This window comes from Bradysia coprophila, unplaced genomic scaffold, assembly GCF_014529535.1.
Source record: "Bradysia coprophila strain Holo2 unplaced genomic scaffold, BU_Bcop_v1 contig_350, whole genome shotgun sequence".
Classification (NCBI taxonomy): domain Eukaryota; kingdom Metazoa; phylum Arthropoda; class Insecta; order Diptera; family Sciaridae; genus Bradysia; species Bradysia coprophila.
This window is the reverse complement of record NW_023503608.1, coordinates 9,374,356-9,398,932: the sequence shown is the minus strand read 5'-3', so window position 1 is coordinate 9,398,932 and position 24,577 is coordinate 9,374,356. Positions and strand designations below refer to the sequence as shown.

The following is a 24,577-nucleotide window of genomic DNA, read 5'->3' as shown; positions in this document are numbered from 1 at the left end:
ATAACTGTTCTTCTCTCAAAATAGTGTCAAATGAGTTGTCAATTTCACAAAGCTAACCTCAAACAATGACAGCTCCATATAAATTTGTGTAACATTGTGGTTAGCTTTGTGAAAATGATAGCTCATTTGACATCTCAAACGACATTGACAATGATCTATTCGTTGACTTCAAATTTTCTATTTGTTTGTATGATCAAGGGTTTCGAAGCATTTAGTCCCATAAATACTTCAAAGGGAGGAGTATGTTGGAGTTTAGAACTGACATCACTGCATGTAAATTCATTATACTATTTGTTACCTATTAAGCTATAGTTTATGTTCTTGTAATCACTTACGATTCTTACTTCGTATACAGTCAACACGACTGTGCGGTTATATTAGTCGAATTATATTTCCACAAGAATCAATGAATTTACATGTAGTGATGTCAGTTCTAAACTCCAACACCCTTAGAAGTAGCATTTTCATAGAAAAGCGCCATCTCGCCGACTCTCGTGTGTAACTCTATGACTACAACATAACAAATTGAATTCAGCTTGTGTCCAAAAATATCTGAGTTCTTGCGGATTTGCGTTACCTTCAGTATGTTTATTTACCCTGGTGGCGACTCGCTTGACGAACGAATAAAGAGAGAACAAATTCCTTACTTTATCCATCTGATATAATACATGTTCAATGTACGTAACCTACGAACTAGACACATCCTTGGTGCTAAAATAATTTATTCCATTGAACTGTAAATGTTGAAATCAGAAATGTCACAAATGTCAAACACAATATGTCAAAGAAACTTTTTCTGTGAGTTGTGTCCGGTTGATTTGTTTTGTTTTGGAAGCAGCTGTAAAGATTCTCCAGCTAAAACCGTGTCAAATTTAATTGTCCCACAAATATGCCCTCCACGGCAGATTCTCAACTCATTCAGAACTTGGAAAATCAATTAGGTCGACTGTGTTCGCAGCTGAGTGATTTGGAGGAATGCAGGTACGTTGCAAACGATGATGAATTTAATTATTGATAAGGAAATTATGATTTGATGATTATGATTAGGAATGACTTGACTGACGATGAATATAGTTCGATGAAGGAGGAGACCGTCGATCAAATAAAAGAATTTACCGAAACACTTGATCGAATGAGCAAATCGTCAGAGATTTTGACCAGCAGTTTCTCTCAAATGCGAAAGGTATAAACGAAATGATTTGAAATGGATTTGATTGGGTGCAAAGGGTGCTAATGGTAATGTCCTTATCTACAGACAATACGACAGGCTATTGCGAATTCTTTCAATACAATCGAAATGATAAAAATGTTCGGCGAACAAAATGCTACCGAAATGGAATCGGTACTTTTGGGGCTCGATCAGGAGTATCGTTTGAAAAAGATTCCAGTGGATGAATATGAAACCAAAAAGGTAAACTGATTTCTCATTAAGAATAGGAGATTCATCTGTACCTGTACGAAGTTTGGTGCATTCAAGTTTCAGTTCTTTGCTTTTGCTTGCTTGCAATAGTTGTGCATTTGCATAGAACCTGCTGCTTCTGTCAAAACTTTATTCAAAATCTCAAATTTTTCATTTTCATATTTTCAGAGTGAAATTTTGATGAAATTGAAGAACCAAGGACATCCTCTGTCGAAAGAGGATAACAATTTTTTGGAGAAAAGGAACAACAGTTTTTATTATCAAATGGAACAATTGCCCGATGACGATCATGAGTAGAAAATAAGTTTTCTGTGTTTGCATTTTTATATTTAATTTGAGTGAGAAATAATGATTTTGATTGGAAATTTGTGCGTTTCTTTAGGTCAATACGGTCAATACTGGCGAACTGTAATTTGGAGCTTGACCATTATAATTGAAAGTTTCTGTTTAAACGTTCCCTGAATTTTTAAAGCTCAATTCCAGAGACACCTAATATGGCACTAGCATCTCGGAATTTTAAAACTTGGTGGTGTAATTCTTACCTGAATTGCACTTTACCAAACGAATGAAAATTGTCCAACGCGAAATTCTTAGCCGAAACCTTTTCTCAAAACAGGAAATTCCACTGCACTGCACGCACATGTAATAATATCCGATCGTCCAATCCAATTCTTTTCCGATTCTCTCGAACTCATACTAACTGATATTCGGATAGAATTTTATATTTTCCATTGTTTGACATTACAAATCAAAAATTGCTACAAGTTTGAAGTTTCCACTTCCACGATTCTCATCGCTCTATCTGGGACTGCATCGCAATTCGCCATTTAGTTAACGAAATGGAAACGAGAGCCATATTTAGCTGGCGGTCTGGGATAGTCGTCGGGTAGGCTCGGTGGAGTGTCTGGATAATTGGGTTTCTCTGGTTGTGGTGGACGTGGTCGCGGTGAATCATGAACCTTCGGACGACAGTAGTAGCCGTATTCCGGTCGCTCAATTTTCAAATTCTCGAAAATACATTTGTCGTAGACACCTTGCGTGTTACGGCACCTGAAAAAATTTGGTGAGAAAATTAATTTTTCTCCATCAGTGTGCTGTGCTTTAGTTAAATAAAAGAAAGAGTCCGAAGGAAGATTAGGATTATTTCCGTTTCAATAGTGATGACAATTCAATCTGATTTCTTTCTTCTTTCATGTTGTGAGCTTGATAATTTGAAGGATATGGGTCCACCTCGTCTAACTATAGAAATGTAGGGCATTTAATTAACGACAAAATCAAGTCCACTTGAGTCATAAGTTTTTAAGCATAAACGTATTTTGGCCCACAAAAGACGGCCCAATCCATAACCAGAACGAGCATATGATAAAAGTTATCCATCAAATCTTTGTACATACTCCTGTACAATGTACATACCCTAGGTTCTGGTACTGACGTAATTAATGAGTTTAATTAAATTAGGGAGACAATGGACTTGAGAGGAAGCTGTAGGAGATTTACACTTTTACTCCTACTTCGACATATTGGAATTCCAAACATTGGCGATCTTTAATAGTCATCATACCCACATGATCGTTCAGTTAATCCTGTAAACTTTGGCTCCTTTCGATCAATTTTGAAATGTTGCGGAATTATGCAATTTAGTTCAGAAAGAAGAAAAATCAAACAAGTCGGAAAATTGAGTCAATTCAGTCCTCTGATCTACGCTCGAATGGAGACGAGACGCTCCACAATAAATGTTTTTCTTCGAAACTTATATGTGCCGCAGATTACTTTCCAGAAAAAAAGCAAACATCAGAGTAGTAACGGAACCGAAAACTATGAATTAGAAACTGTCGATTTTTAGTAAAATATTTCACTAATGTATCCAGCAGGAAACTTATTCCCAATGTTATTGGATCTTTGCTTATGAACAACACACTCTCTCGCAAAGTTAGACATTATCAGTAAGTAGCAGCAAATGCAGACCTTTCGAATTTGTATTGAGATTGAACTATTAACCGCCGAGTAGAACTATCTTGAGAACATTTTCGTTTTGATTTTTGATATAATTCAAACAGTTTTTCTTGTGACAGTTAACGGCCGGAATTCATGCCTAATCTGTCTATTTATGTCTACAGTGACTTTATTGTCGAATTGATTTTATACTTCAATGCACTTTCAATCTTCGCGTTAAGGAACTTACTTGTTGTAATCGAAGTACGGACTGCTCTTGTCCAAACAATTGGCGTACTGAGTGAACTCATCGGCACAAGTTTTCTTCACCAGTCGAAAGAAGTTCATAGTGCAACTGGTCACTTGTTTCCCTTCTTCGATACACTTCCTGGGATCGTCCAGCTCTTGACGGCATAGCAAAAACTCCTGTCACAAAGAAAAACATCAACAATCAGGTTGAGGTTATGGCTCCAATGAAAATTACATAACAACAAATTCTCCGTTATCCAAAATTTAAACGAAATCATAACCAGAGACAGACATGTTCTGAGTGTTTGGACAAAACGTTTAAGTCGATATTGGACAACATCGATTAGTGGTAGCAAGGACTTACCAGATTTTGTTTTTCGCAATGTTTTCCTAAATGAAAAGCTCCAGCTCGTAGTGCTGAGCTAGATAAATTAACTTCTGGCACAGTTAATTCTTCCTCGGCTGGAAGGTGGATATCATTGGTAATAACCATGTTGCAATGGCTTTAGTCGGATGAAAGCCAAATGAACGACTTTATTACCGAAATTTTATTTTGTATTTTTATTTTTAGAAAAGTGGAAATTTTCAGCCTGACGTCTAATGGCCGACAGCTGACATTGACAGTGCCGAGCGGTGCGGTTGCATTTTTTTGTTTTGTTAAGTGTTGTTTTCTTCCGAATGTTGTTCAGTATTTCAATGAGAAACGCGGCAATAATTTGAAATCGAATCGTGGAAAGATTCACTGTTTTGAAGTGAGAAGGGATCAGAAATTATGTCACTTACTTTAACTGCTGAAGATCAATCAGATGATTTCGACATCAAGCTACAATGAACCAATTTTGTGAGAAGTGAAGGCTTACATGGTTTCAAATGTGACTTTATGTCACTTTTTGGCTTTGATATTTTCAATCACTTGGTGCTTGTGAAGGTTTGTAAATGAATTATGAGTTATTTATTAGTTCGGTGGCATGTAATCTGCGTCAAGGTTGTGATTTAATAGTACATTACTATGCAAGGGAAGTAAAGTGATATCTCGTATCCAGATGAGAAAAAGTATCCGAGGGCGGCAGCCCGAGGTACTTTTACTCATCGTGATACGAGATATCACTTTATTTCCCGTGTGTAGTATAACGTTTTACTATGCGAGTGATGTAAAGGTTATTGCCTATATACATGTAATAGCCTTATTACATGCACCAGCATAGTAAAGTGTTTTAAAGCTAAATAATACACCTCCCGAGCGAATCGTATTTTTCATACAAATTTTCACTGATCTAGCTAAGCTAGTTTCAGTTTTAAAAAAATGGCAGAAAGTATTCTAAATGTCATATACTAACCGATAGCATGGATAGCACTGAATCAATCACGAGAATAGAAGGATAAAATATTCGATATAGTCAAAATATCTAGGCTTAAGAGCGTAAATTATTGCTCTCTGGTGGTACTGATGTTTATATAGATCAATGTCAAATAACGGTTTCTTATCTCAAATTAGCTGTCATTTCACAAAACTAACATCAAAAAATTAATTTGTGAAAATGACGTCAATTAAGTATCAAACGACATTAATATACAAAAATACAGTGTGCTCATCGTCATCACGGAGACGGACATCATCCCAGATTTGAAATAGAATATGAACGTCAGTACCCGCATAATTACACAATCTAAGAGCAATAGCACAAAGAATCCATGAATTACGTCAATTCAAACGCCCGTCTCAGATCATCTCATATTCATCGAACATGCTATGGTAACATTTATACTTATACATCGGTATTGTTCTTATTTGCTATACGTACGATCGCATATTACACACTCTCATAAAACAACAATATGCAGAGCTTCAACAAACAGTGAAACAAACTTTCTAGTTAGTGTAGTACATGTAACTCAACTGTAAACGATTGTACACTGCGATATTCGTATAATTCCATTTCAGTCTTTTTTGTAGCTAATTTTTTGTTGTTTTTGGTTAAAAAAATTTCTTTGTGAATAATTTACAAGATTTGGCAATTTTTTCCAGTCTGAATTTCATACGGTGCATCCACATCGAGTTCTATAATTTGATCGTTAATCGCGTTCGTGTGTGTTTTGTTGTTTTTATTTCGCTACACAAAATAACAAAAAAAAAAAACTTTAGCTGAAACTCTCCAGAGATCCAGTTCAGAGATATTGTTAAACGGATTTTCCTGCTATTTGATGAATATCACCACCTTTGCTTACTCATCGCAATTGTGTGTCTACATTTGATTTTGAACAACAACAAAAACCACCTGAAGATTTGACCTTTAAAAATACAAAATTCCTGTTTCGTAAGTTTAAAAAAAAATATTTATTTTTTTACTGAATGATAAAAGTGTGCACAGCATTCATAGAAGTGTGCTCTGGTGTATATCTGAATGAGTACTTTATAGCTAAATGTAATGTTACCCAAAGTCATTAAAATATTAATAACAGCGCAGATATTCTGTCAATGTGTGTGTGTTATGTGGTACACCTAATATTGTCGAGATAAAGTTGTGGTTTTCTTTCATCTCAGGAAAAATCTGTTAGACCATTTTATTGGATATACAAGACAAAAGACAGATGCTTCTAAAAGAGCTATGAAAATCGAAATTACTGTAGAATGTCCACCTGTTACAGACAACAGAGATGTCATGATACAATGAGTAAACTTGTATTACCTTTCTGTTGATTAGGTTATTTTCCATTGAGTTTGATACAAAGTCTTTAGCCTCATTTGTTTAGTATTCATCTTGCAAATTAAGAAAACAGTTTGCTTATTTTTGTCGTTCGCTACCGATATAGAAAATCATTTTCTAGACTCTTTTTGACGAGTTCGGTAACTTTAAACTTTTTAACTCTTATTGTATACGAGAAAAATGGTTGATTTGAATGGATACGTTATGTTATGTACCTATCTACTACGTGATGATTCATACAATAGTATAATTATACGACAAAAATGCGAAAACATATTGTGCAAATAATTAAATGGATGAACACATCGACCACTTCAATTTTGTTGCCGATCCGTTCTTTCGTTTTGCAATATTCTGAAGCAAAATATAAAGTGATTTTTCCTCCTGACCTCTAGCTAAAGTCATCTAATATGGAAAAATGCATGTTAAAACAAAAATGAAGTAAAAGATTCAGTCTGTTGAAAACATCGAGATCAAATCAGCTCATAGATTCGATAACATTGGCCGAATGGTTTGCTTGATGTCTGTGAAAACAAAGAACAATAATTAGAAGGTATCGCTCTTCCACAGTTTGTCTGATTGTTTCCTTGAGCTTAATTCGCCCTTATGTCGGCAGTGATGAAAGGACCATACAAATTGGGTAAAAATGTTACAGTATCATACGAGACTGCAAGCATTGGGGATGCTGGGATGAGATAGGAAAATAAGAAAATTCACTTAGGCTCCAAGGATTATGAAAACGGTTGATAGTCAATAATCTGAAAATTATTTCAAATTGTTTCTACATTAACCGAGAAATGATGTGCTTATACTTGAGCAAGCGTAAAATTGAAACAAATAAATAGCATTAAGTAGGTACATATCTGTATCTTCACGAAGAATTAAAATAAATTTCAAATTAAAAACCGGTTTTCTTGCATTGATTATTTCAGTTAATGATTATAAACAATTTTGCTATAGTATATATGACACACCGTGGTATTACATTATACCTACATCGATGAGTACACCAATATTTCGCTCTTTCATTGTGAATGATTGTGTCAATCTATCAACTTTTTTTCTTTATAATTTTTTTGGTAGGAAAATAACTTTAGAAAATTATGAAAAATAATCTAGTCGAATCCGCCATATTATTTAATTAACTTGGCTAATTATCAAACCAAACCTGGCCAACTATCAAACCAACTTTGGTAAAATTGTTAAGGGGAAGCTGTACCAAAACAGCTGACCATATCCTCTTATAAACTGCCAGACAATGGAATATTAAAATTACGCAATGAACGATTGTCTTGCAAAATGTAAGGTATGATTATTGCAGAAACAGATTCTTTGATACAGGACAATTTTTTAAACAAAAAAAATTATTGGATGCAATGATTGAATCGCGATACGCTGGCCGTTTGCAAAAGGTAATAATTATTCGTTCAACAAGTTGAACGGGAAGGTAGCAGTAAATGTATGAACTGAGTTTTTACGATATTTAGTGCTCATTCTTTTTAACTTAGGATTTCCGATATTTTTTTTTTCAATTCTTTGATACGAGGCAATGACAAAGTTTTCTAACGTTTAAAACTCTCCTTTAAAAAAAATTGGTAGTGGGTTCAGTTTTAGACCTTTTAGAGAACAGAGCCCTTCAGTTTGAGTCTCTTTAACAATGATTTACATTGAATTATTCGTAAAAATTTGATTTTTTTTTTATACCAACCGTGTTACCTTTTTAAAGAACTATCATAGCGATACACTTTACACTACAGTCGCAATTATGACACACATTAAGGCTTACTTATTAAGACGCGTAAGTAGTAGAAAGATTAAATCTAACACCTAAAGTACATGCCATAATATAGCACACATTTCAAATGAATCATAATAATTAATATTTTCAAGCACTCGCAAGAACATTAATCCAATTCTCTGATTGTTTTGCAATGCTTTTTTTTTCGTGCCATTGTTATGTACCTAATTCGTCTTTCGTAACATTGGGAAACTTTTTTGCATGAATATGAATTGCACTATTGTGCAGTACACATTGACATAATTATAAATTTTGCACACTTTTTTATGAGTGGAAGTAGTTTTTTGTTCGTTGCGAGGTAGACAGTAACTTATGTTGAATGGATCATAGTTTAGGCTTAAAATTTGGACGCAGTTGAATTAAACGCTAAGCATTTCTAGTGGTAATATAATTGGTCGCCATAATTTTTGTATTACCCCAAATTTAGTGCCGAAACACCGAAAGTGGTCTTCCAAAACTGTAAAATCCACAATGTTCTTCTATTTCTAACCAATGGAATGAGTTTGCTTTAACTACAAAATTTATACCTCATGTAATAGATTGTGGAAATTGTTGTCGTCACTACCGCAAATATCAACGGTAGCGCAGCCTGCGAGTCGGTCCTTTGAGTTGCAAAATTCAAAAGCAAATCATTTTTTAAGAAATTTAAATTTTCGATCACATTGTCCATGATAATATTGCTAAATAAGGGTTTGGGTTATCCTTGATTTTCCGGTCGACAAATAAAAAACTTTGTTTTTTATGGACGTTTCGCGATTTTATTTTCGCATCATCAGCATCTAATGTAAATAGAAAAAACACTAAACTTAGTTTGTAATTCACATTAATCTAACAGGGTCTCGGTACTTACGAATAATACATCTCAATCGAATTAATTAATTTTTCAAAAACACTAACTCGACCGTCTTTGTTTACTATTTTGACATTGCAACTCAATAGCATTAAAAACTCAAGTGGAAAAGACAATGCTGGCTAACTAAACTGCACTTTCTACGGAACATGGATTAGTTATTTTCTTAGCAAGCTTTTGTACACCGAATTAATGTTCTCAGTGTCTCGCCTGAAATTCATCGTGTCATTCGTCATAATGTATAGAGACTCTAGAATTTTTCTCTTTGTCTTATTATGTTCAATCGCCAACACCGAAATGTTGTCTGTGTCCGGAACATGTACAACATCATGAAAATGGTGGACCACTGCCGTTGTGCCTTCCAGGTCGTTGTCACGATTAAACTTCTTAATATCGTCGACATGTTGGCCTCCTCTTATTTTGACTTTGTGTCCGGTACTGCCCACATAGGACAGCTCACATTGTGCGTTTATTCCATCACCAAAGCACGGGATGTTGTAGACCACATTATATAAGTCTTCTTCCAATGTCTTTTGTTTGAGTTTAGAGAAGATGGCACGGTTCGTGTAAGTCGGCTTAAAACCCAAACGCAAATTCTCACTATCTTCGCACAAAATTTTGCCAATGTTCTGGGAACAAGAGCTATGGAAATGCAGGCCTCTGTACATAATCTCATTCTGGACATCGGAACTGGAAACATTCGTATCCACCTGTGGTGGACTCACTTGTTGATTTTCTCTAGAATTAATATGCTTCTTGATACGGTTCTCTATTAAGTCCAATGGGTAATCGTTCATCATGAGAATTTTCTTAATGTTTCTGCTACATTGGTAGTGGAATTTTGTTGAGCTCAGCCCATACATTCTTTTGATCAAGTTATCCACAACGTTCAACTTTTGGTTCATAGGATGATTCGATCTGTAGTTCAGTAACCGGTTCGAACAAGTTGGTTTGGAGAACCACAAAAACGATATTGCGCCAACTGCGTCACGAATAACTGTGGTGTACAGAGGTCTGCATTTCCATAGCTCTTGTTCCCAGAACATTGGCAAAATTTTGTGCGAAGATAGTGAGAATTTGCGTTTGGGTTTTAAGCCGACTTACACGAACCGTGCCATCTTCTCTAAACTCAAACAAAAGACATTGGAAGAAGACTTATATAATGTGGTCTACAACATCCCGTGCTTTGGTGATGGAATAAACGCACAATGTGAGCTGTCCTATGTGGGCAGTACCGGACACAAAGTCAAAATAAGAGGAGGCCAACATGTCGACGATATTAAGAAGTTTAATCGTGACAACGACCTGGAAGGCACAACGGCAGTGGTCCACCATTTTCATGATGTTGTACATGTTCCGGACACAGACAACATTTCGGTGTTGGCGATTGAACATAATAAGACAAAGAGAAAAATTCTAGAGTCTCTATACATTATGACGAATGACACGATGAATTTCAGGCGAGACACTGAGAACATTAATTCGGTGTACAAAAGCTTGCTAAGAAAATAACTAATCCATGTTCCGTAGAAAGTGCAGTTTAGTTAGCCAGCATTGTCTTTTCCACTTGAGTTTTTAATGCTATTGAGTTGCAATGTCAAAATAGTAAACAAAGACGGTCGAGTTAGTGTTTTTGAAAAATTAATTAATTCGATTGAGATGTATTATTCGTAAGTACCGAGACCCTGTTAGATTAATGTGAATTACAAACTAAGTTTAGTGTTTTTTCTATTTACATTAGATGCTGATGATGCGAAAATAAAATCGCGAAACGTCCATAAAAAACAAAGTTTTTTATTTGTCGACCGGAAAATCAAGGAAAACCCAAACCCTTATTCATTGTTTCCACGGTCAAGGAAAACCCAACCTTTTTTTGATAATATTGCTCGTGTGAAGTGACAGAAGTGACCGACTTGCCGACAGCATCAATCCAATGCATTCTAGTTTATTGCCTGCACCATGCGAAAGGTGATTACCACAAACGATTTCATGTAAAATGAACCAAAAACATTCTTCATGTAATAGATCTCTTTCGAAGGGGGTAAACTACTGTTTAATGGTCAACTTTCGCATGGGGCGGGTAATAATACTAAATGTTTTACTATATTCATGGAAAGTCAATCGTTTACCCTTGTCAAATGTCAGAATTTTGCACATTTTCAAACTAGCCTCTTAAAACTACTTTTTAAATTTTAGTACGGAATCTTTTACTTCACACAGTTTTTACTGTAAATAAAACGCAAGCTTACATTCGTCGTCGTTGTTGATAACAGATGACTGGCAGTTTGGTTTGTTTGTTTGTTTTTAATTAATACTCCCAATATTTATCTAAGATCAGAGCGAATAAATTATTAGTATCGAATAAATTTCCAAGAATCTTAGCTAGAAATTAATGTATATTTCGACTCAAATGGCATATTGACTTTTAATGAATGTTGTGTTATGTGTGTATACAACAACGAAAAAAAACACCTTCAGCTTAAAGGTGTATTTACTCAAGGAATTTATAACCTTGAACTTGAAGTATAAAAATTAATACAACAACACGATGGTTGATGACGACGATTCTTTTCTTTTTTTTTCGTTTGAGTAAACATTTTAATATGCACAACGTGAAATGGTGCGTTGATTTGGTTGTTTATTTAATTTTTGAATTAAGAAATGGATTAAACATTGAGAGGTTAGTGGTCACGAGATCATTTAACGATCAAACATACCTAAGTTATTGTCAATAAAAGTATTAATTAAAGTCAAAGGAACATTTGAACGTTTTTTTTTTCAGAAAACGAGTTGAAAAGTGGCTTTGGTATTTGTATTTACCGATGCGTAGTTTCCATGTTTCTCAACAACAACAAAATCAATGTACAATTTTACAATATCATTCCACTGCGAACTCAACTAAATGATTAAGTCTAAATCTACTCCCTTCGTTCTGTTCTATGAAATTAACCGATTTCTTGAGCTTAATTCAGTCACCTTCAAACTTTCGGTCTCAAATCGTATTTCTTCAATTTACATATCGTCTCTCTTGTCAACTTAGAAGTTTTCGAAGCTAGATGACATTTGTTAACATTTTAAGTCGCCGTAAATAAAAATCATCAAATTAATCGCTAGACCAATATTTTAACTCAGCAAAAGTGTGTATTTTGTCACGCTCTGATCGTTTGATCGTAATTTTGTAAAACTTTTATTTCACTCTTCAGTTGATGGTAATACTAATTGTCCGTTAAGTAGTTATTCGTGAAGCATTAAGTTCTTGAACCGAAATTTGAACAGCCAACAACCAAGCATACCGAACAGTATACAGTAAACAGTATCGAGCAGTTGACTTTAACAATTGCGATCAATGATCGTTGAGGTGAATTGTATTCTTTTGGAAACTTAAAGCGTATCGCGGCACGATCGCTAGGTCTGTTATTTCCATTGTTCAACGCAAGGGTAAATCACATTCTCTTGCTTAAATTTATGATCTATTTTTTGATACAAAATCTTTTACTTCATTTGTTTTATCATTCATATTACTTTATCAGCAAATCAACCGTAGGTCATCGCTATTTTTTTTTTCGATGTTCTCGCTGTCGATAAGAGACAATGAGCCGTTTAAAAGTTAATGCATCTGTCTCACATAATTGATAACAAAATATGTAAAGAGGGTTTTGTGATAAAAGGCAGTCTTGTTATAAATTTCTTATCAAATTTATATGCAGTTTTAACTTTCGATGCACCCAAAATTACGTAGTGCTTACGCTTAACATTCAGTTCACTTGGTCTGTTAATGAATTATCATCTTGTAAAATTAGCACACATTTTCCGGTACCCCGCAATTCCTTACTATTCTTAGAAATTTACAGTTTACTGACTCTTTCTCTCAGCTTTTCATTTCCGAATTTACATTTAAGATATGAATTCACGAAGTATTCAAAAACAGTCGTAGATTCGTTGTAACGTCATACAACATAATTTAAATGATTAGCTTAAACTTAATATTTATCAATCTGAAAAAAACAATTCTCAGAACTTCGATAATCTTTGTGGGGAATTGTATCCATGCCGTCAACAACCACAACAAAATATAAAATCCCCTTTAACATTCTCAATTCTCAGTAAACTAGCACAGAGTCAACAGATTACTTAAAAAAACAAAAATTTAAGAGAAACTGAAACTGATAAAATGCTATTTGAAAAAAATGAATAACAGGGCGTCTAATTTGCGTATTAACAAAAATCCAAAAGCGTTCAACGTACGTTCATTCAAAATTCAGCTTATCTAAAAAGCCGCAAAACATTTGTTTGTTTCGAATAGTTAGATTTACGTGGGCGGTAAGAGTATATTTTATTCAATGGTCCAGAGTTCAACCAGAAGATAACTATAACAACGCGAGTAATCATCATTCAATACAATATGTTAAAACCACCCATCGATGCGTAGTTTTCACTCGAATTCGATTGGGAATAAAATTTCGTTCGAGTTCATTCATTAATATAACAAGTTTGCTTTATCAATTATTATTTTTGAACAATTCAACAGCATCATTGATAAAACAATGTATATTAAACTCGTGCTTATTGTGAATCGCAAATCACAAAATATGACGTTGTATTGTAAACGTGCAACCAATTGATAAAGATTGAGAAAAAATCTTTAATTCATTTCACAAGAAACTGCACGTACGTACAGGTTGTTGCATATAAATGTACACTAAATTAGCTTGTGTGCAATGTGCAATCTATAAATAACAAAATAAAAATCCACACCATTAAAAATATGAATACTGTGTGCCATTAGCAGCATCACACAAATTATTAGAAAGATGCATTTTGTTGCGAATTTATACGTTGGCATATTATTATTGCGTTGTTCATACACAAAGAGTTGTTATTTTGCAACCTACAAATTAACATACAAAAACATCTCGTAACTAACGTTGATCATCATCATCATAACACACATGGAATTCATCAAAAATCATCAGCTAAAGGTATACTCTTCCATACAAAAGCGACTTATATACGTATATAAATACTATGCCTATGATTATGTTATGCTTATGCATTATCTAAATTTGTTGGTCATATACATCGATAGATATATGGTAGTCTGTATAATACGAATCTCTAATCTAATCTACACATCTAACTTAATAAACTGGAACTCTGGTACACACAATTACCTCAAATGGATACGAAATTGTTAGAAAAAGATTTAGTCAGAGAGGAAGTTGGGTTTAAAGCTGAATGATTTCGATGAATTGTCGAGATCGAGACCATTTAATTTGACCCGATGTGATAGTGTGAGCTCGTTTGGAAACTATAAGATGTAATTAATTTTGAAACATTAAGGAACAAGCTCAACCTTTCAGTACATTGTTTGCTGATACGCCTGATACATTGATTGTTAGATTCGATTAGGGTAAACTTTTACTAAATAATTGAGTACAATTAGAGCCAGAGATCATTGATTATTTTAATCGTTACTTTCGATAATGTTAATTTTGTTGAGAAGAAAAATTATTTAAAACATTCATTAGAGCAATGAGGTACGACTGTGTATGTTCAAGTAAGGCGATACTTTAAACAAAAGAAGTAACAGATTTATCGAAGTCATTGCAATAGAGCTAACTGATCCTACACTGTACTCCAAAGCCATGGTTATAACAAACAATCTTCTTTCATAAAATATGATTTAAATTTCACTCACTGCTGTATAATGATATGTGCCGAGAGATTTATTTTTTATGGTGGTGGCCGTATCATAATACGTGAAGCGAAAGCAAATTGAATTTAATAATACTTCACTATTTTCAAACTCGAATGAGTGTGGAGTTAAAAAAGAAAAAAGTTATTGCTGTGAACGTTTAAACCATTTGATCACAATGCATGCCTATGTATGTCATAGTCGTTTTTCTACAACAAAAGTGATGTCGCTTTTCTTGTCGTACTTTTTGGATTCTTAATCGAAATTTCTTCTCAATTTTAAATTAACTTTTATCCTCACTTATGTCTATTTTTAGTGACTTCAATTCAAATGGCTTGTTTTTTTCCAGACTCAGCTCCATTGAATAAAAACCACTCATTAAAGTCTACAATTCTCATTACTTTTACACGATGAAATTACGCCCAGAGCGGATATAATTTCGTTTTGTTTTTTTAAATAATAACATTACCTTTCCGGTTAAAATAATATTTTCCGCAGTGAGAAATTATTGTGTTTTTCTTAGAATTTTGATTTAAAAACTCTATTTTCTGGCATTGAGTTCAAGATTGAGTTACATGATAGAGACGCCCAGATGTCGATTTTAGTTTAAACTTTTTATGCAAAGCATTTTGGTTTTGATTGCTGGTTAAGTAAAAGGCCGAAGTCAACTCTGGATCAATGATTCGGCTTTCTAGAGTGTTATGCATTGAATCTATTACTTCATCTATCTAAGTATCTTCAAAAAAATCGCACATAATCTTTTGCTTCCTCAATTCTTTTCAATTCCTTTGTCAATATTTTTAAGACAATTTTATTATAGTCTGAAACTACGAGACAAATATTGAAAGAGAACTAACCTTAAGAGAGATTCAGTAATACAGCATTCAATACGTGAAGATTAATAAAATAAATAAAAAGTCGCCATGCAAGTAATACATCGGTCAAGTTTTGCCTTCGCCAAAATGAGACTTTTAGCGGATGTAATTATCATAATGACGCTCTATCTCCACCACTTTAGTACACACTTGTGTGTGAAGTGAATTTATATACTTGAAACTATTTGCTATTTTATCATATTTATGCAAAATGTATGCCAACTTTCCATATATACTTGCAATCCCACGAAAATATTACATACAAAATACAAAAAATTTCAACATCAACGGTCTGTAGCGAATTCTTTGAGAACAACATTGTCTGTTTATTTACGGTAAAGATTGCAAATTATAGTGACGTGCTAAATTTCCAATGAACAATGGACTTTTTTTCTGATAAATTGTATTCTTACGGAGGTGTTTATTGTGTTTAATTGATCAAGAATTGACGGTCGTAAAACTCTGTACAAGGTATTTCCTTAACGAGTGTTAAATTCACGGAGAAAATGTTCTTCGGATTTTGGTAATAGTTAATCTTTTTTAAACGGCAAATATACCGACTTTATAACTATTAAATCTATCACTTTTTTCGTTTGAAGTACAGTTTTTTATACCAAATCTTGTACTTCATAAGTTCGGCTATACATTTTGCTGTATAAGAGAGCAGTGAACAGTCATCAGAGCTCATCGCCTATTTTCTCGTCGTTATCGACAACAGTTTTGGAACGTACATCACTGTTTGGTGCTACAATACAGTGCTGTACTGGGCTATCAAAAGGCCCTTCTCATATAAAAATTACAAATTCCCTTTAAGAATTGCCTGAATTGTATGGCCAATCCGGCACAACATGTTTATTTAGAGCGTGCAATCTGAAGGCATTTTACCTAATAAAAAATCTAAGCTGCTTCCAAATCATTTTTTTTTCAGCATCTCACACTTGGCCAGGTCTGCCCTCCCCCCTTGACACAAACTTTATTTTATGGATTCAGAGCACATTTAAACTTTCATCAACTTAAAAGATTCCGCTTAGCTTCTTAGATATTAGAAGTTTAAAGTATAAAATTTTGACAGAACTGGCATATCGATGAATGGTTCAGTAATTTGATAATGATTACCACCAAAATATCGTCGGATCTTGATTTTATTTATGAAATCAGTAAAGCTGTTGTCTCTAAGCTGAAGACAGTGAGCTGGAAAAACTTTTTCACCTATATGTAGCGCTACGAATGACAACTAAAAACATTGCACGTCGAACACGTGCTCCCATGCAATGAAATGAGAGCACAGTTTGGATTGTCAATAACTATTTACAAATACGAATAATTTCCAGCTCACTGCCTCTAGTTTCAGAAATATGAGCTCTGCAGATTTCATCAATAAAATCAAGATTCGACGATAGTTTGGTGGTAAATATTATCAATTTACTGAGCCGTTAAACAATATGCTAGTTCTGCCAAAATTTTATACTTTAAACTTTATACTCGAGTATAAAAGTTTAAACTCGGGCCGGGAATTGCCTTATTAAAAAGGATATAATAACTAAGCATTTCATCGTTACTGATTCTCAATATAAGTTTTATTGCACATACAAGTGTTGGAGTCTTGTAAACCTCCATTTTCTGTTTGTAGGTCTGAGTGTGAATTCAGCTTGAAGCTAATTAGTTGATTAATTAGCTGCTTTTTCTCGTGTATCATTCAATTGTATAACGAAACTCAATATTATTTAAACAGGTAACGTGAATGTCACATAGATTTTTTGCACATTCATGACATAATAGTACGAATCAAAAATGACAATACAGAAAAACAGTGAGTCGATTTAAAATAAAAACTGATTCTCTGTTCAATTAAGTCTGTTTTTGTTATAAATTGTCATACTATGTCATGTGATTTATGGTTTAAATTGAATGTTCCATCAGGGCGACCGTAAATTTATTTACAGATTGTTAAATACAATTGAGGTAAAAGCTTAATCCAGACACTTTCTAAGCTGCTTTAGAATCAGAAAAAGCTTAGTGCTCAAAGTTTTTGGTGTCGGCAGTCGGCACTTTCAGATTGGTATACATCTGGGCTCGGTAGAATGACCTCCAAATGAAAATACATCGTATTCTGGTGCAATTCAAAATGAACTTTCGCCCAATGTTAGCAGTATGCTTATACAAATGATTAATGAATACAGATCTCTCTTTGTTTTACATTTTGCTTCTAACGATTTCAACGAAAATCTAAGTCGATTCTTCATCAATTCTATAACATTTCAGACGCTGCAAAATAAATTGGATATGAAGGTATATTGGAATCTGGTACTTCTTTTGATTAAATCAACTGGTGTTGTATACAAAATCGTTCATTCTAATAGTTTCAACACATGTACATTATACAGTAAGGCACCGGCATCACTTAATTTTGTTACGTTGTCGATAGCAGATGACTAATCCGTTTGTACTTAAAATTCCGTTCGGTACATGAGCATTCAAGTCGTATATTACAATCTCAGCGAATTTTCAAGTTCAATTTAGACGAATCTTTGTACGTTATTACTAAGCTTTATGAGCAGCATGTATTCTAGACATAAATGATTTACTCGAGTTCCTTATTCTTAATCACGTTAGGTGTGCAAAAACCGATATTTTGAATTGAGCAGAAAAAACACAATACTTGATTTTGCAGCAAAGAATAATTTGTTTCGTTATATAAGATCCGTCAAGGCTACGTCTAAAGAAACCATATAGACAGCAAAAAAAGAGAAAAACAAATTCAAAGTCATTTTTAGTGCAAATTCAGTACACAAAAAATAATGTGGAATTTCCGCCTCATCATTTTAATTTATATTCCTTGACGAAAATGATATTAAAAATATAGTGGAGACACATATATAACTCCGTTGATTTTACCAATCTCATAACACTGATTCTTTTATTAGTTTCGTTTAATAACTTCTTGAAACGATGTCCGCGATTTTATTTATATCGAATAACCTCTCGATGTACTCAATCGTACACGTAATATACCATCATACGACACAGCAATTTCATTTAATTTTTTTTTCCTCAAATATATTTTCAATGGATCGTTATGGTTGACTAATTTTTTAATTAGTTAGACGTAACATGATCAATATTTATCCGTTCGAAAAAATTGATCACCGCACTTGACTGTTCAGATGACGATTTCACTCATCTCTTCACTACCATATTTTTGCCGTTTATGTACAAATAACATGGTTCAATAATTTAAAAAATATAAAAAAATATTCAGATGAATTATTTCTTCTTCGTCTCTGTTAGTTTTGTAATGCTATTGAAACAGCTGATTGACTACAGAAACGGCAAACGGCTGAGAAATAACATTAGATCATTATGCGGCTACTAAAACGTATGATGAGAATAGCTTTGTATATAGACAAAACGGTGATCAAACGGATGATATGGTTGCGATTTTATGAATAATTTGTTTTAATAATTAAATTGGAATCGAGTTTGGGTAAATGGATCGATGCTGGTTGTACTAGAAATTGCGGGTATATGAATAGAGAATAGAGCTATTAGGAAAAATTAATTACCCAGCAGAAGGTAACATATCATAAGTTGTACGGTGTACGGACGCAATGTATTAAATTCAAATTAGGCAATAGTAAATGTTTACCGACCTCGGCTACGCCTCGATCGGTAAATTTCACCATTTCCATCATTTACCCCGTTGCCAAGTAAGACTACTTCAAAAACTAGAGGTAAAGTTTTGGCTCCGTGAAGTAAAGTTAACTTTACCTGATGTTTTTGAATAAATTACTTGATATCTAACAAATGATGTAAAGAAAACATTGACAATATAAATTCGGGTTGAAGATGAGGGCAATAATCCATGCAGGATATGGACTTTCCATAATTCGCCTGATAGATGTATATTCCCATTAGTCTTTCTGAGCAAATCGTTAACGGTAGTTCTATTAGTATTGTAATAGTACATTACGTCCGAGGTTCCAAAATTTTATTTTGACGAGTGGGGACATTATGACCCGACCCGAAGGAAAGGGCCGTATGTGCTTCTGGTCGGTAAATGCGAAAAACGTACTCAAAAATTGCATTTACCGACCAGAAGCACGTGAAAAATATCAACGTTGTTTTGAATAACACATCGTTTTAAATAGCATATTTGTATGAAAGTGTCAGACAAAACAGAAAATAAGAATTGCCATGGTTGCAATAGCCACTAGACAACAAATAATGTAGGTTTTCGATTTATCATTTTTAATTATTCTGTATTCTTTCCTGCTTCAGACGTTGCTTGACCTGAGATAAATTTATTTTCTGCTATTTTTAGACGTTGGTAAATCAAGCGAAATGTATTCCTTTTACAACTCTTTAAAATATAGAACAAGTTTAGGTTGATATAACAATAACATCAAGCGTATCGCCATGTCATTATCATTAATAATTGAATCTGTTACTTTCATAATTTACAGTATCGTCCAGAGCAAATTTTATAGAAAATTAAAATCCCAAAAATTCTTAATTTTGTTTCCACATAAATCTTAAAAAATATGATTTTGGCTGGCCAATAAAACTCCAAAGGTTTCTCAATATGTGGCCTTAAAGAGAATAAATAAAAGAACGTCTAATCAGGGAATTTTAAGGAATTTAATTCCAAAAAAATGGGCGTACACTCTACTAGACTCTCCAAAGAGTTGAAATAAGAAATGAACTTTATCAACGTTAGTTATGTACCAGCTTAACATAGATTTTTGTTCTTTGTTCGGTTTATTATAATTAATTATTGGTTACCAAGTTGTTGTAATGTTTCTCCAACCCTACCTTCCCAGTCAAGATCTACTTCCCATTCAGCTGACTACTTTAATTTGAAACTACTTGAACATGACATGATCCGAAGCTCACTCAAGTACTTCTCGTGATTTTGGAAATTATTTTGATTTATCTCGATCCCACTTTTGCATCCGAGTATGGATTACATAAGATTTTCGTTGTAAAAACAGCATTGAATAGAAAAATATTGACTTCTTTGACTTGTTCATAATCCTCATTAACATTTTATTCCACTTTATAATTGTACGCAGCAGCATTACATTTTTACAGATATTTCTCCACCACATGATTCGATTATTTAAATTTCAAAGTTATAATAAATAAAAATAAGATTTGAAGAGTTTATTAACCGCTTATAACATTAAACATATATATAATGTGGTCTTGCATAAGATCTTGCCGTTGTTGTTGCGAGCATCACTCAACATGTGAGTGTATATGAGAAAGCCGAGAAATTTATTGCGTTGTATTATTATGATCTATTTGAACAAAGAAAGTGTTTTCTTAATTCATTTGTTAAGGTGTACAGTTGCTGGCATGAAGTTAATTATTGTTTGATCATCTGACTGGAATTTAAGACGCTAAATGATTGTTTTAAGTTAGACGAATATTTTCTTTAATAATGTTGAACGGAACTTGGTTATGCACTAATGGCATAAACGTATCTATCGCCTTCTTACCGACCATTGTGTTTACTAATCGATTATTCAAATGTCTCGTGTCGTATGTAAGCTGTAAAACGTACAAACTAAATTTCTACACTCGGTTGCAGTAATAATGTAATCAAAAGTGCTTACTATTTCCAGTTTCAGTGAGAGATAACCAGCACAGTTATTTAAATCTCCTTGCTCTATATTCGTACAATTTTCGTAACCGAAAGCTACTAACTTTAAATAGCCTAAACGACCGATAAGTGGAATTTATATTTATTTTTTAAGACGATAATTTTGTAATAAAACAAATTACGATTCGGACTGAAACCGCATTGTGAACGACGAAGAAAGAGCTCTCTGACTTTGGCTGTCACTTTTAATTTATTTCAATTGATCTTATTGCTAATCTTATATATGACCACAACAATCAGCACTTTTCCATCTCCCAAACAAGTAAACAAAACAATACAATCGTATACATGTTAGATCTCTCTATCATCTGTAATCATTTCGATGTTATACATGAACTGAACGCTCAGTGTATTCCGCTTGCTTACTTTTACTTGGTTTCCTCGTTGACTAATGGTCTCTGACTGGAAAGTAACAAAAGTCATACAAACACGTACACATACATTGTTGCGTTGCATGATCATTACTAATTACTTTTTTAGCTTTGGATTGTTCGAGTGTTTCCATTCACTGGAATAACTTGAGACGAATGTATGTCACGAATGCCAATTCCCGCAATTAAACCTAATTCCCCATTTTGAATGGAGAGCCCTTAAATGTTCCTTCCCAGACGTAGTAATATTGGCAAACAGAACACCGTTGCGTTAATGATTAAGAAATTGAGAAATTAGAGTAAAAGTTAACTGATCATGCCGCGTCGTGTATTAAATTAAATGAAATTAATTGAGTATTCTAGTCACTACTCTTCAGCCGATTAACGAATAATAAAATGCTAAAATTATGTAAGCTGAATTTCGATGGTGGTAGCGCTTACACTCTAGTTGCTAAATTCACCTTCAGCTGCTATGCACTTTGGTCGGTTTCTGTCGAAAATGTTATTCATTTTAGTTTACAAGTTTCCTCAAATTTCTTCGCCGGTCTATACCAAGGCTGTATACTTTGGGGAGGTCACGCAGATCGCCATTTTATTAGATACGCGGGAACACACCTTTTCCATACAAACAAATTCACCAAAATTGAATTTGTATGGCGTGGTGAATTTTTTGTATGAAACGTGGTGTGTAACCCGCGTATCTGCATCTGCGTGACCTCTCCAAAGTATACAGCCTTGGGTCTATACATGTTAGCGTCCGGTAAGAACTTTTTCACAGTCACAAACAGTGTGATGTAAAAGTGCCCTTTCAAATCTTGTACTTCAATGTTTTTAAAATGCATTTTAGAGGACCATATTACCCAGAGCTTGTCATTATTTTTGTTGTCTTTATCTATAACAGATGACTTGCCGTATGTGACAGGCTAATTGGCGACTGCGACAACGTTGAGTGCATTGAATCGAAATAAGGAAATAATAAGATAAGCAACAACGAATACCCTATCTGTGGGTTGCAATTTTTCCAACCTCTGTCAAAACCATCGATTACAATAAATATCGCGAGATAAGAAATGATGAATGTTCCATGCAACAGAGTTCAAAAAAATCGAGAAAAAAAAATTCTGTTCTGTTCCAACATCCGTCACTGACTTTATTATCATCATCACACATATTGCGCTCAGTAATAAAATATTATTTAGCTGCATACGTCTGTTTACAGTGTATTCACGTACATGGTCTTTTGAATACATATTTATTTGTTCATTTTCGTATTATGTTATATATACACACCAGACCATACCTCTATCCTATACGAGCAAAACATGTTTGTTCATTTTTTTCTGTTCCTTTTTTTCTCATGTTGCAAATATTCAACAGGTCTTTCAATATTATTTTCGTGAACCATCTGACAGTCTTGTTTTGCTATTTGGATTTGAAACGAGTCGAATTCGGAAGAAGAAAAAAAAAGTTTTGTGTGTGCCTGGAAGCGAATTAGTGTGTTGTACATTTCGAATTCATGAACATCGGTTTATTGTCCGTAGAAGCTACTCACCACCAACAAGACGGGTGTAGCATTAGAGTGTAAATTGAATATATAAAAGTGGTCGGTGTAGTTTTCAATTAAAATAATTGTGCAAATTTTCGTTTAAATTTAAGGTAAATTGGATGCTTAACAATTTTGTTTTGTCTTCGAATGTGGTCGAGTTGAAAAATGTGTAGTGTTGCAGTGAACAAAGGATTCTATTGTTTCTATTGTTTTGTAACACAAATTGAATCGTAACCAATTAACAAAGATTCAATGAACTAACTAAAATCCAATTACTGGACCTACAGATTTATACAGCTTCTAGACGAACTTTTGTTGTCATAAAGATGAAAATAAGCCTAACATCAACCGTTACTAAAAATCGATTGGATTTTTTTTTTCTACGAAATACACGCAACACGGTTCATTGATATGAACACGTTATAAAATAAATGTTTTCACTTTTTTCGGTTCATTTTTTCTTTATGTCCGCAATAATTCACACATCGAAAAATCAAGCCTATTTTTTATGAAAGTGAAAATGTTTTTAACTTTTTGACTTCAATTTTTTTGTTGAATTGTTGCTGATTGTTGATGGTTGTTAAAACCTGCGACAAGAAATTTAAATTTGACATAATTTGTCATATTGAAAACAAAAAAAAAACTTTTTTTTTTCGTCTCTGCGTGACATCTCTGAGACCTCGGAAAGAAAGGGCAAACATTAAGCTGGTGGAATATTTTGTATGGAGTCATTACCACACAAAACCATCATCATTATAAATGTCCATATCAGCATCATAAAAAGAGAATTAAAACTTTTCTCGAACACAAAATGAATCATGAAACTAATATTAAAAATTTAGGTCGATTTCAGTTCATTGACTTCTTACACTTATAAAATATATTTATTGTATGTGACCGACCGACGAGAGGTACAAAATGAATAAAACTCTGTGTGCAGACCATATGATATTTCCAGCACTCGCATTCACTTCAGCACACCGCTAGTAGTGTACCTATAACGACAACCATAATGAAATGTCTCATTGTAACGATTCAAACGTTTTTTTTATGTGAAAATTGATTTTTTTTTAAATATATTTTTATACTGCCGTCCAGATAATGTCTTTCGAAAAGATTTTGTTGGCAGAAAATGTTGAGTGTACGTTTTATTTTGCTTTTTTAATTATTTTTTTTTCTTCAATTTTTTTGCATCTTTGATATGCAATTTTGCTAACTGTTTTTGCAAGCTGAAATAAATTTTCAACAAAGCAATGAACCTGTGACTCTGAGTGCAATAAAAAAAAATTATTGTTGAATTTTTCGGTGCTGGTTGATGCTTTTGCTTGATACGCATAGACTCCGTGTATTACCCTTGTTAAAAAATGATTTGTTTACCTACTCAACATATCTTTATCATTGATAAAATAAATTATTATTGAATAAAAGAAATTTTTTTAACAATTTTGGTCAAGTCAAAGCAATACAGCAC

General features: G+C 33.6%; 3 protein-coding genes across 4 annotated transcripts in view; 2 read left to right on the top strand and 1 right to left on the bottom strand.

Annotated features, from left to right (window-relative positions):
• The first annotated feature begins 763 nt into the window (after window positions 1–763).
• On the top strand, window positions 764–1,785 carry LOC119080798 (protein LZIC-like). The gene is made up of 4 exons (XM_037189369.1): window positions 764–981; window positions 1,048–1,183; window positions 1,256–1,411; window positions 1,589–1,785. The coding sequence occupies exons 1-4, from the start codon at window positions 890–892 to the stop codon at window positions 1,715–1,717; spliced, it is 513 nt and encodes a 170-aa protein (XP_037045264.1). The 5' UTR covers window positions 764–889; the 3' UTR covers window positions 1,718–1,785.
• A 339-nt stretch (window positions 1,786–2,124) lies between these two features.
• On the bottom strand, window positions 2,125–4,229 carry LOC119080797 (NADH dehydrogenase [ubiquinone] 1 alpha subcomplex subunit 8). The gene is made up of 3 exons (XM_037189368.1): window positions 3,966–4,229; window positions 3,603–3,778; window positions 2,125–2,470 (listed from the first exon to the last, which is right to left on the bottom strand). Exons 1-3 carry the CDS (start codon window positions 4,092–4,094, stop codon window positions 2,248–2,250), a joined length of 528 nt encoding a protein of 175 aa, XP_037045263.1. The 5' UTR covers window positions 4,095–4,229; the 3' UTR covers window positions 2,125–2,247.
• A 1,232-nt stretch (window positions 4,230–5,461) lies between these two features.
• Window positions 5,462–24,577, top strand: part of LOC119080691 (PTB domain-containing adapter protein ced-6) — a 35,210-nt gene continuing 16,094 nt past the window's right edge. Inside the window, exon 1 of one of the 2 annotated variants that reach the window (XM_037189131.1) lies at window positions 5,462–5,916. The gene's annotated coding sequence lies outside the window, so the exon portion shown is untranslated. Of the gene's footprint in view, window positions 5,917–22,968; window positions 23,217–24,577 lie in introns of those variants that run through there. The other variant, XM_037189130.1, reaches the window with a different exon arrangement.